The sequence below is a fragment of the Dermacentor andersoni genome, chromosome 1, assembly GCF_023375885.2.
Source record: "Dermacentor andersoni chromosome 1, qqDerAnde1_hic_scaffold, whole genome shotgun sequence".
Lineage (NCBI taxonomy): Eukaryota > Metazoa > Arthropoda > Arachnida > Ixodida > Ixodidae > Dermacentor > Dermacentor andersoni.
In genome coordinates, this window is record NC_092814.1 from 356,490,351 (window position 1) to 356,507,736 (window position 17,386).

The 17,386-nt window shown below is 46.3% G+C and overlaps 1 protein-coding gene across 3 annotated transcripts in view; it reads right to left on the reverse strand.

Moving 5' to 3' along the window:
- LOC126516715 (glycerophosphocholine phosphodiesterase GPCPD1-like) overlaps positions 1-17,386 on the reverse strand; it is a 176,992-nt gene that overhangs the window by 22,657 nt on the left and 136,949 nt on the right. For all 3 annotated transcript variants that reach the window (XM_055064076.2, XM_055064078.2, XM_055064077.2), the window contains 3 exons: positions 11,945-12,080; positions 6,790-6,844; positions 6,117-6,209 (listed from right to left, as the gene is read on the reverse strand). In XM_055064076.2, the coding sequence (XP_054920051.1) occupies positions 6,117-6,209; positions 6,790-6,844; positions 11,945-12,080 (284 nt within the window). The remainder of the gene's footprint in view (positions 1-6,116; positions 6,210-6,789; positions 6,845-11,944; positions 12,081-17,386) is intronic.

A 17,386-nucleotide genomic window follows, 5' to 3' on the forward strand; every position in this document is an offset into this window, starting at 1 on the left:
TATAGAAATTTTACTAGAGTTTGACCTAGCATCCAAAGAAGCAAAGTCGCTGACAAATGTTTTCTTTTGTGGAAGAGGTCGTCAAGAATGTCCAAATAATTGGCCAGTCCCAACAGTCCAAAATGAATTTCAACAGAAGAAAATTTTCACTTTGGTTGAATTTGATAGTAGGTGACCAAAGTTGCAGTTTGATGCTGTGATGATCTCCTCAACGTGGCCATGCAGCCCTCAGAAAGGCAAAAATATGCAGGTCCAACACAATCCTCTCACCATACCATAACGTGACCCGATTGGTGCTAGTGAACATTTCACATTCACTCCACTGTCGCAGCTTGCCAGCAAAAGCTATGTTATTGCCAAGAGTAGGAAGAGACCGAGTGTTACACTGAACTCGGCAGACTGCCGTGCACACAGTATGACACACAGCATCAAAACCCTCAGGACGCCACAAATAAATGTTTGCTTTTAATCACATAGAAGTGGAGCGACAACTTCAATGACGGCAACTTTGCTGACAGTCCCCACATTTGATGTTCTGAAGCTTCACGCATGCGCATCGTATGACCAAAAATCCAATAAAATTTTCCGGCAATCTCTCCCTTTCTTCGTGGAGTCAAGGGAAACTTCTTTTGATTTCAAGATCGCGGACAGCGAGCCTTGTGGTATCCCAAAATGAGTGGCGACATCTCTTTTTTTCACATCAATTGAAATTGCTTGAAAGATACCAGCCTCCTCAAGCGATTAGGCCTTGCATTTAGTGCCACTGCCCATGCTATCAATGTTTAGCCCCCAGAAGCTGGGATGTAATCAGAGGGGAGAATTTGCCACAACAAGAACACATCAGGCACTGATGCACAAGGCATGTGTAAGCTACACAGCTAAACGTTGTACAATGCGCCGATAGATACACTGACATGCCTGCCCCTTAGTGCCTCTGCTCAGCACCGCTCATGCCAGATTATGACCTCCGAGATGTGGCAGCGCACGCTGCCAGGTGCCAGGTGCCTGAAGGTTACCTTGTTACATAGAGAATTTAGTTATACAGTAGACTTCCGTTAATTCGATGATGATGATGTGTGGTGTTTTGTGGCGCAAGGGCCAGGTTTGGCCAAAGAGCGCCATTCCGTTAATTCGAATCCGGTTAATTCAATTTTTCAGTTTGATCTCTGCCAGAAGTACTGAATTTTGTGGTTTTATATGCCAAAACCACCATTTGATTACGACGCACGCCGTAGTGGGGGACTCCGGATTAATTTTGACCACCAAGGGATCTTTAACATGCCCCCAATGCACAGGGACACAAGCATTTTTGCATTTAACCTCCATCAAAATGTGGCCGCTACAGCCGGGATTTGATCCCATGACCTCGTGCTTAGCAGCACAACACCATAGCCACTACGCCACCAAGGCGGGTCACCCAGCTGAAGGCCCTGCCCACACATCTTTATGGGGCCCAACTTTCGTTATGTTGGTGCTAAATTGGCTTTCAACGGCGAATTCGAGCCCGATCAATCAGCACACATGCGCTTGACCCTTATGATGACCCCAATAGTGACAGTGTCTGTCTAGGCGGAGCTTACAAGACAGGGAATGCATTGAACACACGTCACCTTCCGTCAAAAACGCCTATTTTCAACCAGCCCTAGGAAGATTTTAAAGCAATAACTATAGCTCACAATGTTTGATTACAGTATTTACCCTATTCTAACATGTGTCCTTGTTTGTTTTTCTCTTTTCTTTCAAGAATATTGGGCTGAAAATTGTCTGCGTAGTGCAATCGGACAAGATACAAAAAACTGCCTTCATGGCGCTCATGTACTTTACGGCACAACACGCTTGCATTGCGGCAAAGCTGACTTTAAAAAACGCTGTCGTGTAATTTATGTTAAACGTTCAGTTTTATATTTATTTTATTTTTTGCTAGAGAATTGGATGCACATTACATTTCTACGTTAATTTTTGACATAGGACATATAGAAAGTGGGTGCCGCGCATTTGATTCGGGTGCGTATTAGAATCGGGCAAATACAGCTAAATGAATCGGTACGTAAAGGCATTTTTTTTTGCAATTTGTTTCACTTCATAAGTGAGATAACTTCATCAATTTCGTCAGCCCCATCAGGGTTGAATTAAAGGAAGTCTACTGTATTGAAATTCAATATGTTGAGGTTTAACTCTATGAGGTTTGTGCAGCACATTTTGAAATGTCACTTTCACTTGTTCGTGACACTCCATTTCGAAAAGAAAGCCCCAAAAATTTTCACACAGTGCCTGCGGTGGTTTACACTTGTGTGGAAAACACTATACAAATGATAAAACATCACAAACAACTCAGTGATGTTCTCAAATTTTCTCTACAAACAGCTTTATTATGGTGGCTGTAAATTTAAAATCTTTGTTAATTATTCAGTACTAATTATTATGAAATCTTTGTTAATTATTCAGTACTAATTATTATGAATAGGAAAAAAGAATACTAAAGGCTTCTCCAAGAGGTTACTACCATGTGTACAGAAGGCTCCACTCTTAATTTGTGCCATGTAAGCTGGGACATCTGGTATTTCTGGTTGTGTAGCAAACTGAGAACAAGGTAAAAGTGGGAGCCAACGTTTCGACAAGTGGGCTTGTCTTTTTCAAGCCGATATATGCTCTTCTCGGCACAGTATGTATAGGTACAGTTCTCCTGAAGGGGAGAGAGGGTAATGCAGGTGGGCGAGGCAACGACCAAGGGTGTGTTAGAGGCGAGGGACTTGTCCCCCACCTTACCCCCTCTCCCCTTTAGAAGAACCCTACCTATACAGACAAACCTCAATATATCGAACACAGATATATGGAATTATTGCATATATTGAACACTTTCTATATCACCTGGAATATCGCATGCATTTCTTATTTCGAACGGGGTCAGGCATAAAACGGATACCATATTTACTCGCATAATGATCGCACTTCTTGTCAAAAAAAAAAATTTACGCAAATTCAGGGGTGCGATCATTACGTGGGTTAAATTTCTCGCGAAAAGAAATTTTTTTTGTAATCCTGCGTTTGCTGCGGGATGACAACAGGCCAACAATTAGGCGGCTGCCGCTGTATGTAGTGCGGGACAACAAAAATGGCGGCCGGTGGAACAAGCCGAACGCGATTTTTGTTCTTCTCACGAGTACATTACGTGCATTGAAACAGTTTCTTCCGTATCAGTAATGAATAATACCGTTAATATCGGCAACTTTGTGGCAATAACGTAGCCATGTCCATTTTGAGGGGACAGAAACAGATGGGCGCATTTAGCTGCCAGTGACATAGAAACACATGGCGGGCATGCTGCGGAAACTATGGCATTTGTCTTCACTACTATCCTAATATGGCACGTTTCTGCTAAGGGTGGGCGAGTATCTTAGCTGTGTTACAAGCATCGGCGTATGAATAGGGTACACTTCTAACGTATCAGTGCAAACGTGGCTACTATCATTGCCGCTCGCGATTTGTTGCGTGCCCACGAGTGCAGACGAGAAGAATCGAAAGGTGCCTTTGTTGTTGTTGTTGACCACAACCATTATAAAGCCTACAAATAATAAAGCCAAGGCAAGTTTGGTTGTAGCTTTTTTTTTTTTTTTATGGAAGTGTGGAAAGTGATAAAGAAATGAAATGGGGCGTCTGCTTACGAATGTGTGGTGCGTACAGACCGCTTGGTATGTCTTGAAGAGTCGTTCACGTAGCATTCGACAGATGGTAAGCGTGATCATTATTAGCTAGACTTGGCACACGACATATCGCTGCGGCAAGTTCGGGGTGCGATCATTGCACAAGAAATAAACAAAATCTAATTTTGACGACAAAATTCAGGGGTGCTATCATTACGCGAGTGCGATCATTATGCGAGCAAATACGGTATATCGAACTCCACCACCCCAGACCACGTGCGCTCTGTTGACAAGCAGCCAGCTTTCCCGCAACCCCCCCTCAAAGATAGCGGTGGCACGATGGGCGTTCCCGACTACTGTGCACTATAGCTGTACACATCGATTGCGCTGACCGTGGCATATGAATGTAGTGCATACACAAGCGGCAGCTTGGCTAGTTTGAGAACATCAACAACGCATTGCATTTGCTGCACCAACTCCTCCTTGGTGCCGCGCTCTGTGCCTGCCGCACCTTGTGAGTAATAGTGGTTAGCTTCCACAAAGACGCGCAACAGCGTGCGTTCACTAGGCTCACTCAGACCCCATGGCAGAAGAATACGTTGTTGCTGACAGTGTTTCAAAATTCTTCGATTGACGGACGTGGAGATTGCAGCGGAAGTAATGGCCAAACGAAGACGCTGCCGAGGTTGATCCCACAAGCACTGAAGTTGCCTCGCCTCCAACTTCTGAGGCTGTAGCTGCTTTGACCCTTCTACACTGCTACTGCGGCACAATAGAAGGCACCGGCCTATTGCTTGTGGATCATTTAGACTATGTTGCGTAAGCCCGTGGCTGCCAATAAGAAGCAGGCTACACTGCTGCAGTACTTTCAGCCAAAGAAATAAATACTTTGTGTGCAGCTTCAAGTGAGTATTTACTGCGCCGCAATTGGTTAATTGATTTGTGCAAATTCTCTGTGCGTTTTATACGAGATTTTATATTTTGAATTCTGGCTATATCGGACTATTTCGCGATCTCCGCACTGTTCAATATACGGAGGTTTGACTGTATACTGTGCCGAGGAAAGCATATGTCGGCTTGAAAAAAAAAAACAAGTCCATTTGTCGAAACGATGGCTCCCGATTTTGCCTTGTTTTCATTTTGCTCATTGTCTTAAATTTCCATTTCCCACCTTCCCCTTTTCTTTTGTGTAGTAGTGCAGTAGAACCTCGTTCATATGTTCAGGAAAAAAGCTGAGAAAGAATGTACTAACCAAGAAGACGTATGATCCAAAGTAACTAAAAAATTTGATGGACTCAACTATTGTTGACATCTACGCAATGCGAAGTCTCGCGCGGGTCGTTGCAGCACGTGACGCCAACATGCGTCGAGCTGGTGGCGCTCCGACGGCCCGAGACCTGTTTTGTTGTTTTCCTATTGTGTGTTGTTTTAAGAGGGCGACGGGAAACCGGAATGAAATCGAGCTGGTAGGCAACGCTGGATGGCTGGATGCCGCTGAAGCAAAACATGATGCCCACATCCCATCACCTGCAGCAGGGAACAGCGGCACATTCGGATTATCGTCTGCTAAAAGTGTGCAGTATGCTACCAATGGCACTACACACCGCGTGCTGTAGAACAGATATGTGAAGATGCTTATGCAATAGGTTTGGCGGCGATAGCTGTGAATGCGGCATGCGACGACCTGGGCTAGTACCGAAATAAGAAACTGTGCGCGTGCCATCGTTTTCACACGAGATGGGCGGCTATATACCATTCTTGATCACATGCGCCTCATGCCTTTTCTTGTTCACGTGGGATCTAGCGGCCGGAAAATGTAGCGGCAGAGAACGGAGCCGTGTTTCGGTTATTGCCTCTTAAAAGCATGCGCTATGCTTCTGACTGCACTACACGCTGTGAAACAGATAGGCAAAGGTACTTATTGCAGTAGAATTGGCGGTGATAGCTGTGAATGACGCGTGCGACGACCCTGGAGAAGATTTGCTGGTATGGAAATGAGAAACTGAGTGCACGCTGGTGTTTTCACACGAGACGGGTGGGCGAGTATTGCGGTGAAGCTGCTACGGCGCACACTGTTTTTACATGGGATCTAGCGGCCGGAAAACATCATACGATCGCAGTCTGGCAACGTACTGAACGTTGGTGCCAAAATATAGTGTTCTCCAGGAACATGTGAACCGGTAAAAAATGAGCGTAACTCTATTGGGTCATTGTTTTTGTGTTTTCGATTGCAAACATTAGCGCCGGGAAAATGTACGCAAAGGGAACGTATCAACGAGGTTCTACTGCATTTCCTGCAAATATTGTATTTACTTTACCATGATTACATAGGTGGATGGTGATGACACACGAAAAATAAAATATGCCCTAGGCTCTTTGGTATTAACTTGGTTTTCATAGGCAGAGTCAGTTGTAGATGCCTGAAGTTAACAAAGTCATGTCTTCACACCAGAGTCGAACTCGTGATGCACGCACCTTCTTCATGCAGATGCATATGTGGTAGTCATGGTAGATGACTGGAACCTTGTCCTTTGAAAGCTGCACATCCAGTTCCACCATGTCTGCACCCTGGATCACAGACAATAAATGGGTGGACAGAGCATCAATGGGAGAACAGAGCACAAAAGTACAAATGAAAATGCAGGCTTTAGACTTTGCAGTCATGCATCCTTTAAATGAAGGCAGACTAATCTTGATGTTCAGCTCTGACGCACTTTTTGAACATGACAAGAAAACATTGCCGATCTGCTCCTGTGAACATGCGAGCCAAATATTATTGCATTACATGCAGCAGGTAATTTACGATCTTGTGTCAAAAACGGTAAAACATCATTTGCTCTCTCCTTCACAATGTCATCAGCAGCTACCTTGCAAGCGGGAGCAAGCTGGCATAACAGGTACGTATTAGTAGATTTCGTGATTGCGAGAACATCTTCAGCAATACTATTATTGCTATTTTCAAGTTAAATAAATTTAAAATACACCTGTCATGATCTAGGTCTAGCCAAGAACTTTTTTTGCACTAATCTTTTTTCATGGAATACCAACTCGCCCAAAGATACAAATTATTGCCTTCTATGTTTATATTACTACCGAAGAGGACAGACACTTGCACTGAAGTAATCTAGAGGAATTTTTGAAGGCTCACGTGCTTTGCCGCATAGTTGAAAGAAGCAACAGTGTTCTCCAGGACGTTTTCAACCCTGGAAAAAGAAAAAGCCAGAAGTGCAAGTAACAATGCAACCTGTAGATTCATCAATGCACAAGTTGGTATGAGCAACCCCACATCCATGATCAATATTGCCAACGTCGACAAGTTTGAACATGCCCTTGGCCAAGCCTGAAGAAGTCTCTATGCTTTATTTAAATGGTTGTACTTACTACAAAAAAAAAAAAAAATTAAAAAAAACTCTGGCATTATGAGGCATGTCGCAGTGGAGGACTCCGGATTAATTTCTGCAACCTGGAGTTCTTTCCGATGGACCTAAATATAAATACATGAGCGTTTTTGCATTTCACCCCCATTCAAATGTGGCTGCCGCTGTCGGGATCAAACCTGCAACCTTGAGCACAGCAGTGCAACACTGTAGTTACTAATCTACCGTGGCGTGTATTGTCCTAGTACAGCTGACATACTCTTATGAGAGTCGTTTTGAAAGTGTGGCTTTAGCCTCCAATAATCTTTGGGAGCATAAACCAGGAATATCTCTATGTGATCAAACAGTTGCTCGTGAATTGTAAGCAACATTCACCAGCCCACCACAGATGGAAAATTGGCCTTAACCTTCTGAATTTCTGCTGTATGGCCTGCAGCTCATCTGGTTAGAGTGCATCAGCAGCGCACCAAATAGCAACAAAAGCAACACCCAACCATCCGCAACTATGACTCGCAGTGCTTGGGACTATGGTCCGTGTATGTATCTTTACGTGGCTGCATTTGCCAAAAAAAAAAAAAGGAAAACATGTGCCCAAAACCCAGCAGCTGTTCCCAAGCTATATTCTGCAGAACCCAAGTACTCGTGGACAGGTTCTATCCCGTTTGCATGCTGCATCTAGAACTGTGGGTGGCCCATTTATACACCTCTAAATAACATCCCACCAACACACCCACTGACATGTGCACACCTCGGAGACACATTTTGTAGGATAGTAGGGTGTCCTAACAGTTTCCATTGCTGGGGACACTGCTCCATGCCTCAATCATAGGAGTTCTTGAAGAAAACTTGCTGGCAACCTCGGCACTAAAGAACTTCTTCAAGTCATGGCATCTTGACCAAACTTCTGGGGTCTTAGGGTCTTGCAGGAGTAGTGACCACCGCTGGTTTGAGCGTAGCGAGCCACAGGGTCGCGTCGGCGATTGCCTCTAGTGTGCGTTCAAGCCACAAACGGGCTACCGAGCGATGCACACAAGAAAGCAGTGTCGCCCCGAGTTAATGAAAACCATTTATTGTCTCTGACAGCACCTAACACTGCACAAACGCCCAGTCCCGGGGTGGTGCGAGTACCAAAGGGGCCCCTCACCAAGAGTGATAATACAGACAAGGACACCTATAGCATGTAGCCGCGAGAGCACAGGCTCAAGCTGAGACTTGCCGCTAGGGGAAGTCCCGGTGCCTATGTTACTTGTTCTCGCGATAACCAATGGGCCAACTCGTGAGAGCTTAGGCAATCTCCTTTGGCTTTGGCCTCCGATAAGTGCGGCTAAAAGTGGTACGACCTTGCGCGAGCACTAGGCACCCGTTCTTCGGCTTAGCATCCCGAAAGGAACACAAAGTACGCGCTCCCTGCACAGGCAAAGGCATTGTGTGCGAGCTCAAGTCCTAGTCATGAAGGTGTCAGCACACGAGAGAAAGCATGTACGTACCCAGAGCCATCTCGGAGGTAATAGGCCCACGAACCGCCAAAAGCAGCCGACAAAGGCTGCATCATGACATCAGCAACCCACCCCCACCGCAAACCATTGCGTGTGGAGTGCTACCGCCAACAACCGGTCACGAGTGGAAAGGGGTGATGTGTAGGGATGGCAGAGAAGGGGAAAGCCCACACAATGGAGCTGGCACCATTCTTCAATCCCCAAATCCTCCTTTTCTTAATTTCCCTCTACCAGTCTAGCGAAGCAGCTGGTAGGTGCTAATGCAACAAAGACAGTTCAGCCTTTCATGCATTAGCTAATTGCTGCCTCAAAGACATGATTTATTCACGAACCTTGAAAGAACACTTGGCCTATGTAGCCGGTGTGCTCGAGAGGGTGCAGACCGCCGGGATGACTGAATCCTGCGAAAGCCCAACTAGCTCACACCCAGTTTCAGTTACTATGGTTTACACTGGGTGGACGCTCCACTGAGCCGGACTAGGGAGAAACCGGGCAATTTTCGATTTCCCCACACCCAAGGACGTACGTGGCCTTCACTTCTTTTTGGGAAGGGCCAACTTTTACCAGTCATTCACCCCATCCTGTGCACCAGTGCAAGTGCCTTTGTGCAAGCTCTTGGATATGTTGGCCGAGTGGCAGTGGGAACCTGAACAGCAGCAGGCCTTCTGCCATCCGTCTAGCGCCATTGTGGAGACAGCGCAGCTCAGACTACCCGACCTAACCAGACCATTTGTTGTCCAGACTGACACGAGTGAAATGGGTTTAGAAGCAATCATCCTACAGGAATACAATGGCATGTGTTGCAGCCATTGGCCTTTGCCAGCGGTTCCTTGAAACTAGCAGGGAGGAATTATTCCGTGAGCGAGAAGGAGTGCCTCGCTATTGTGTTTGGACTATGTAAATTTGATGTCAACCTTGATGGGATGAAATTTGTAGTGCAGACGAATCATAGTGCACAAAGGTGGCTGATGCAGCTCGCTGAACCTGCTGGACTCTCCCGATACAGCATTAAGACTTTGCTGTGCAGTATCGAAAGGGGAGCACCAACGTGGTAGTTGATGCACTATGTCATGCCCGACTGTCTACCTGGAGCCTTCCAACAGGTGCAACAGCCGGTGCCGGTGCCTTTGCACCAGCAAGCGTCGAGGGCTTCCCGAAAAAAAAAAAAATGATTACGGACAACCCATCCCATTTCACTGCTCGGGTGTTTGGTGCTACGTACAGTTCCCTAGGATTTAACCACTGCACCACTTCGCCCTACCATCGCTAGTCCAACCTGACAGAGAGACTCCACAGAACTCTCAAACCAACGTTGGCAGCCTTTGCTGAAAGTCAAAAAGGATTGGGAAAACCACTTGGAGTGAGCTCGCATTCACAATCCGAACTGCCAAGAATCACTCAACTGGTTTCTCTCCCACCTTCCTCAATTTTGGAAGGCACTTGGCAAATCCGGTGACCAGCATCATTCAGTGCCAGCTCAGGGATGAGGAGGCACCTGCAGACTGCTCTGCTTACGCTTCAGCACTTCGGGACAGGCTTTGTCAAGCTCTTTGTAGAGCAAGGTAGAGTTTGGCATTGGCCAGGGCCCAGCAGAAGGCTCAGTACGACGGGAAGCATTGCCATCTTTCATTTAAGGTAGGTTATCTAGTCCTGAAGTGCAACCATGCTCTTAGCGACACGAGCAAGGTATTCTCAGCCTCGCTTGCGCCTAAGCGGCTTGGTCCATATTGAGTAGAGAAAGTTTGGTCTCTTGCTCGGATACTCGCTGAAGGATCCCCCTTCGGGGAAACTCAGCCGTGCCCATATCACCAACCTGAAGGCCTTTGCATCATGGTCCAATGAGCTCGCGCCGGTGCTCAGTAAGCAATAGGCAACATCCGAGGCAGCGGACCGCATTCAGACCATGCACAGGTGCAACCCGAGGAAGCGGTCACCTGTGTGAGTTCACACCACATGGCGGACTCTTTCGGCAACTGAACGCCCTCAGTGTAATGCTTAGCCTCAGTGGGCTAGCTTCCTTACAGCCAGTGCACGAGAAGCTGGCCCCAACCCAGCTTTCTGTAGTGATGTCGTCAATGTGTTTTAGCAATGTGCATTTTTTTCCTTTTAGTTTTTTAAATATGCATGCTGAGTAATTGTTTCAACATTTTTAAGTGCGTTCAATCTTCACATATACAGCTCTACAGTTAAACTGATTTGTTTTACTTGTATGTAGGCTGAAAAATGTTTCTTCTTTTTCGTTTCCTTTGCTGAGAAGGGGGTTGGTAATTTTTGTGGTCACGAAGCACGGCCGGGGGGTGGGGGGGGGGGCATTTTGTGCAGTGTTGGATGCCGCCGGGGACAACAGACAGTTTCTGTCAACTCAGAGCAACACTGTGTTCTCTTGCATGCGTACACAGCCCCTTGCAGCATGAGCGCGCACACGCCAGAGGCATCGGCTGACCCGGCCCTGTGGCTCGCTAAGCTCGAACCTGCAGTGGTCGGTACTTCTGCGAGACCCTCGGACCCCACAAGGTACAACATGACTTTTGCTTAGTTTTGGGCAACCACAGCAGAAAAATAAATAGGTGCCAACACACGAATGCCACCAATGGCAATTCATGAGCAATGCCGCTCGGAAAAACCTGTGCAAAAACAACTTCCAAATGCAACCTTGCATTGTTGCACGGTATGCCTGGCACATGCCTTTGCTGCTGAGGAGCCTTTCTAACTGCACCATAAAATTCCCCAAGCTATTCAATTACCAGCGCATCATATGCAAATGAACGGTTCTGTTTTCTTTGTCAAATGGGCATGCATTGTTGAAGAAATTAGGCTTGATAGTGTGTAAATGTTTTGCGACACGTGGGATTGCATGTGGGCTACAAGGTGGGTGCCAGGGTGAAGAGTTTCAGATTAATAGCCGGCATTTGTTTCTTACAGTGCATCGAAAAATTTGTATGCATTTTTAAATAATTCCTCCACCACCGCCTCAAGCTAAAGTTCTGCAGCTGTGGTGGCTAAAAAATTGAGCCCACAAACTAGTACCCAATAAGAGAGCTCTGCACTTTCCAAATTGCCACAGCATGTGCATAACACACTGACACACGCATGCAAATGCGTAACATTCATTCTGTGGACTTTATTTTCGAAGAAGTCTGAAGCTTTCAGCATGATATGTATGCACTGCTAGGTGGTCAAGTCTCGGTGATGGAGCCTCAACAATCAATCTGATGTAGCTTTAGACTGATGCATTAAAGTGGCTTCGCAGGTGGCAATGCTAAAGATGCAGCACAGTTTTCGTTTTCTGGGTTATGCACATGCAATCCAGTAGGCTTTTCCTCACAAACTCTATTGTGAAGTAGTGTGGAGTGACTAGTTTTACCCTGCCTCAGCCACTCTGCCCAGCAGACTTCCAAGCCACATTTCCAGGCCAAGCCAAACAACTTACTTGTCTGTACGCCGTGCATTGCCAGAACCTCTGTGCCCCACATCCAGTCCCCGATTTGTCTTCTTCCAGAACTTGGAGTAAGTCTCTCGGCAGTTGCACGAGTAACTGGCCAGGGGCTTGATGATCAGGTATGACACTGCATTAATAATACTATTTATACCTCCATGCATTACTGCACTGTTCACATGTCCAGACTAGACAAATATGTGTTGGCAACAGCGTTTGCCCACTTCAGAATAAGGAGGAAGCATGAAATATAAATGATGGACCATACCTTGACTACTCCCACATTTCTATGCAAGCATCTTTTGAACTGCTTTTTGGTATCACAAATTATTCATATGCATGTATAATTTTAACACTCATTCTGTGCCTTGTTGCTTGTCAATAGTTCTCTCCAAACAGTCTGAGTAATGAAGGTCTCTGTACCATTGTACCTCAGGCATAACATCTCTTCTAGATTGATCATCCATCATACTTCTGCACTGGCACTGTACAATGATAAGTCTCCCACTTGAAACAATGGCTTTGGGCTGAGGCTTTTGTTTGCCCACTGTTGTTCAGCTCAAGACTATCTTCTTGTGAGCCTCTGTCTCATTTGTACAATGAGGGCACCTTCAGTACCAAACCCCTTGACCATTTTGTTTTGCTCTGAAATTTGCTGCCATGCCTGCATTTCTTTTTCTTTACAAACTGCAGTGGCACCCGATCTATACACTCTTCAATGTGTTTTCCCAACTGCTATGTCGTGTTTGTGCAGTCCTGATCTAAGCTCACTTGCTCCTACATATTTTCCTATTTGATATGTCCCCATTCTGCACTGTGTGCGCATATTATGTTGCGTTTGAAAGCAGCGGTCAAATAAATGTAGAGGCATATTTGCTCTCGCATGGGGCTATGAAGACAATAAATGTAAACTTGCGGGTAAGCCTGTCAAGTCCTGCCCCAAAATGCCAGAAATACACGATCCTTAGTAGCCCTGATAAGCGCGTCTCAGCACAGTTGTGGTTTTTAAAGTCAGCCTCACTGCAATACAGACATGTTATGCTGTGAAGTATATGCAACATATTACAGTGAAGCATACAGTGAAACCTCGTTACTACAAACAGCATATTAACGAACTTATCAGAAATGCCTTGCTGACTTCTTATAGTTTCAATGTAAAAATATTTCAGTACTGCGAACTTCAGAATACTGAACTTTTTAGAATAACGATTATTATTCAGTTTCCCTGCAATGTTAACAATGCCTCAGAGCTACAAACTAATATTCCGAGATCTGGGGATTAGATTTCCATGTATCCTTCACGGCAGCCGAACAGTAGGCTGGCAGACAACAACGTGCCGAGAGCAAACATTGCAGCACATGGGTTTGTAAAACCTGAGATGGCACCCGAGAAAAAAGAATGCAGGCAAGCACAGACGACGCCCAAAAAAGTAGCGCTACAGTGTCGCCTAGCAACGGAAGCACGTCTCTTGCTTCTTTCACCCTTCTTTGTGCGCATGCCTCTTTCTTTCGCGTTTCTTCCTGCAACCGTACTAGCTACGTGTGCAGTGAAATGTAACCTCCATACTCGCGGGGATGCCCCACGGTCGCACTTTCCAAACGGTGTCATTTACGCGTGCTTTCGCTTTGACATTCAGGTGACCGCCTCGAGCGAGACAGTTGTGGTGTCCATGGCAAGAAATGTGAAAAACTAACAAAAAGCAAAAAAACATTGCGCTTTGGATGTGATGTGGAGCTGCCTTTTTGTCCTGAGTTTTCTAGGCATCAGCGTCTGTTTTGCGCACATCACTCTTATTGTAAAGTATTTCAGTGGTGCATGGCGGCGGAACCTACGGAAAATGGCAACAGCGCTTGCCTAGAGCCAACAGCGACGTTTTCGTGAATAGCTCATATGGCGACAACTTATGAACTGATGGGTTGATGGGCAGAATGGTTAATTTTGGGGCTTTCACGACAACAAGCTTTCAGAATAATGATTAATTTACCGTGGTCCCTTGAAGTTTGATACAGCGAGATTTCGCTGTATTAGGAGTGCAAAGACACCACTGTCACGGAACACAGTACGTGTCCCTTAATTATACAGGCACATATGTGCAGTGTTTGATCACAGTACGAGTGCCAAGACATCTAATAACTGTACTGGCAGCCATTCAGAGCCATTTCCAATGTTGTGGAGATTTTGACCCTTCACAGTTACGTTATTTCGGCCGTTCTGTTTACTTTTTATTTTTTTAATGGTACTTTGGGAAACATACCAACAGCGTTCTAACGTATTAAACTGTGGGTTCGACGTCCAGAAGCAGCACAGTGAAGGCAATAGGGGAACGCTTGAGATTAATTTTGACCATCTAGGATTATTTATGCAGACCTAAGTACAGTTTAATCCAGTTACAGTCGCCGACTGATTTTTCGCACTCCAAAAATTCGGACATGCTCGATTATTCGGTCTGCTTCACGGCACCGCCATTCTCCCCATAGACCATAATGTATAACAACTGCCGAAAGTTCGGACACCTTGCAACCTCTCGTCTGATTTTTCGGACACTCTCTGAGCCAACTCGATCGAGAGCACCATGCGCCGACTCTGACCGGTGCATGGTTCGACTTGTTGAACACCATTTTTGTTTTGAATGGAGCCTCCTTGCTGCCCCACGAAGTGGCGCTACTGCAAATCCCTGCTCATCATCGTTTTTGCCTGGTTCATAGCTACAGCAGCTCCGGTCTCAGCTTAGTAAGCCATGTCAAGACAATCCAGCAGCTGATTTGTTTCTTCATGCACGACGCTGCGAGTAGGCCACCTTTTTCGTTTGTGCGACTGGTGTCGACGTGACGGCGTGGTGATGTTTGCTTTGTGTGCTGTGTCGAGGTTGCGGTGATGCAACGCGGCATACAGAAACATAGCGTCAATTGTCTAATGGCACCAACAGTGCCCGCACAGACTGCGCTGGAGAATGCCGGCAAGCGGGTGCCGGGAGGCCTAGGATTTGTCACCTTCCGATGTGCTCCCTACTGACGCCAAAAATGTTCTGCCGAGACCTGCGCAGTGGTTGCATTGCGATTCCGGACACCGTCTCATTTGACAGTTTCACAGGTGCTGATACTGCTGTACTGACATGCGCAGAACTCGACGACGGCAAGATAATTCGTCAGGTTTCTGCTGCGCCGCCGGACGATGACTCCGAGTCTGAAGATGACACACCATGTGCTATGGTGCCGTCGCATGCGGAGCGTGTACAAGCAGTGACTGTGCTTTCAGCCGCCCAAAGTGACCGTACGGTTCTCTCCGATTCAGGCTCATCTGATTGCGCCTAAACGGAACAGCGTGCAACGGCGCATTCATGATTTCTTCAAGCCTACTGCCGAGCCCGAATAAGTGCGTGGAAATAAAGGATATTTGTTTTTCTTAATATGCTTTTTTGGACACCTGTTTATTATTTTCGCAGTCCCCGTGAGGTCCGAATAAACGGTCGGTGACTGTATATCGAACTTGCAAAAAAACGCCTATCAGTTCGACATAAGGCATAACTCGATATAAGCCTGCTGAAGAATTAGACGTCATAAAAGCTTATACCATTCATAAAAGCACTTTATTGATGAAACAAGCTTAGTTTTGCATGAAACAATCCTGTATCTTCTACTTGGGCAACTCTGCTGCCTGTGACAGCACGCACTTCTCCACATTGTCTAAAGAGACTGAGCAGCTGAGGTCGCAACCTTCCACATTCACGCAGAAGTGCCAGGCTAGTACAAATGCACCAATCACCTTGGAGGATGTGCGCAAAGGATCGTCGTCATTTTCTTCTTTGTGCCCACTTTGTGCTCGATACAATATCGGCAATGTAGTCTTAGTTTTCGGGCTCGCCCGTGGTCACGACACTATCATCCACACTCACAAACTTGTCAAGAGTTGATCTGTCAACGGCTTCCGGAAATTCTGACAGCTCGCTCCAAACTTCGGCAACACCGGCAATGGCTTCGTCGCACCCATAAGCATTTTCAGAGTTATCACCTGGCATGTGGAAGCTGGCACGTCTGAAGCAGTTTCGAATTAACCATTTGTACATGGCTGCCTTGACGTCTTATACACGACCGCGCGTATGCGTCGGGCGCCACAGGCACCGGGCAGTTTGTCCACTTCAGTCCTAATCTCCACCTTATTCTTCAAGATCGTGCTGAGAGTGCTCCTTGGAATCTTGACGCTGCAGCAACATACGGCTTCTTACCACATTCGACTCGTTTTATGATTTTGAGCTTCACGGCGAAAGGCAAATTCAGCCGCTTCGCACTAGCCATCACGGCAACACTGCGGCAGAAGGCCTACAAGGCGCAAACACAACAAACAAGAAAAGAAGCGAGGCAACTCAGACTTGCACCATCTTGCATGACGAGGGCACAAGAGCCTCTTATTGGCTGTCTGAGCAAGCGCTGCGGGCAGGTGAACACCATCTTTTGCAGGGGGGTGTCCCCAACTCGCCCGACGCGGTGTGGTCACTGTAGGGAGAGCGGGTGCATGGAGCCGCACTGCTGGGCTAAACCACTTGTGGGAGGTGTCGGCGGGTTTCCCCGCCGCCACGTGGGAAAGCAAACTTCGGGGGGAGGGCACTTTTGTGCTGCTTGACGTTCGACATATCGGGCCATTTTTCTTTGATGTGAGCATAATTTTTACTATATATATTCATTTTAACTATACTGTGTTCAACATACAGCATACTCACTCTCTCAACATACTGCTCAACATACAGGATAATTCGATGTAAATGTGTTCGATATTGTCACGTAGTAGTGACGGTGAATAATGCAGCTGTAAAACTGTGAATGACAAAACTAACTTTTTATTGGGCGAACTTGTGCCCACAAAAGCAAGTTACACTCAAAGACCAGCAATAGCGGCGAACATGGTTGGCGATCATCGAATTCTGCTCTGTCGGTCAAGTGCATCGGCTTTTATACACGAGCCATCGAAGGTTCCAGAGTATTCGCTGGTACCCGCATGTCTTCCAGAAAGTTCTACACCATTTGTGTCGTGCATACATGCAATCAGATTACACAAGGTTCGGTGACAGCGGACAGTGGATAGAACCATCGATAACATTCCAGAAACTTCTGATACATGCAGGCGCATCCCGTGCTGAGCAATAACATTTGTTAGACGGTGAAAAGCGCTCACCCAAGAAAGATAAAGAAGTCCACATGTCAATATAGTCTTGTTCGACTAGACAAGTACATAAGAATTTTTATTTTCACCCCCTATCAGAATGCTACCACCATGGCTGAGAATTGAACTCGCGACCTTGTGCTCAGCAGCAGAATGCCATAGCCCTTTGTGACTAAACTATGCATCTTAGCAATTGAACAATTTGCAGAGACCGTTAAACAAGGAAGGACAATTTCACTTGTGCATGATCAGCGCAGTGGACTGCCCTGATAAGTATGTGC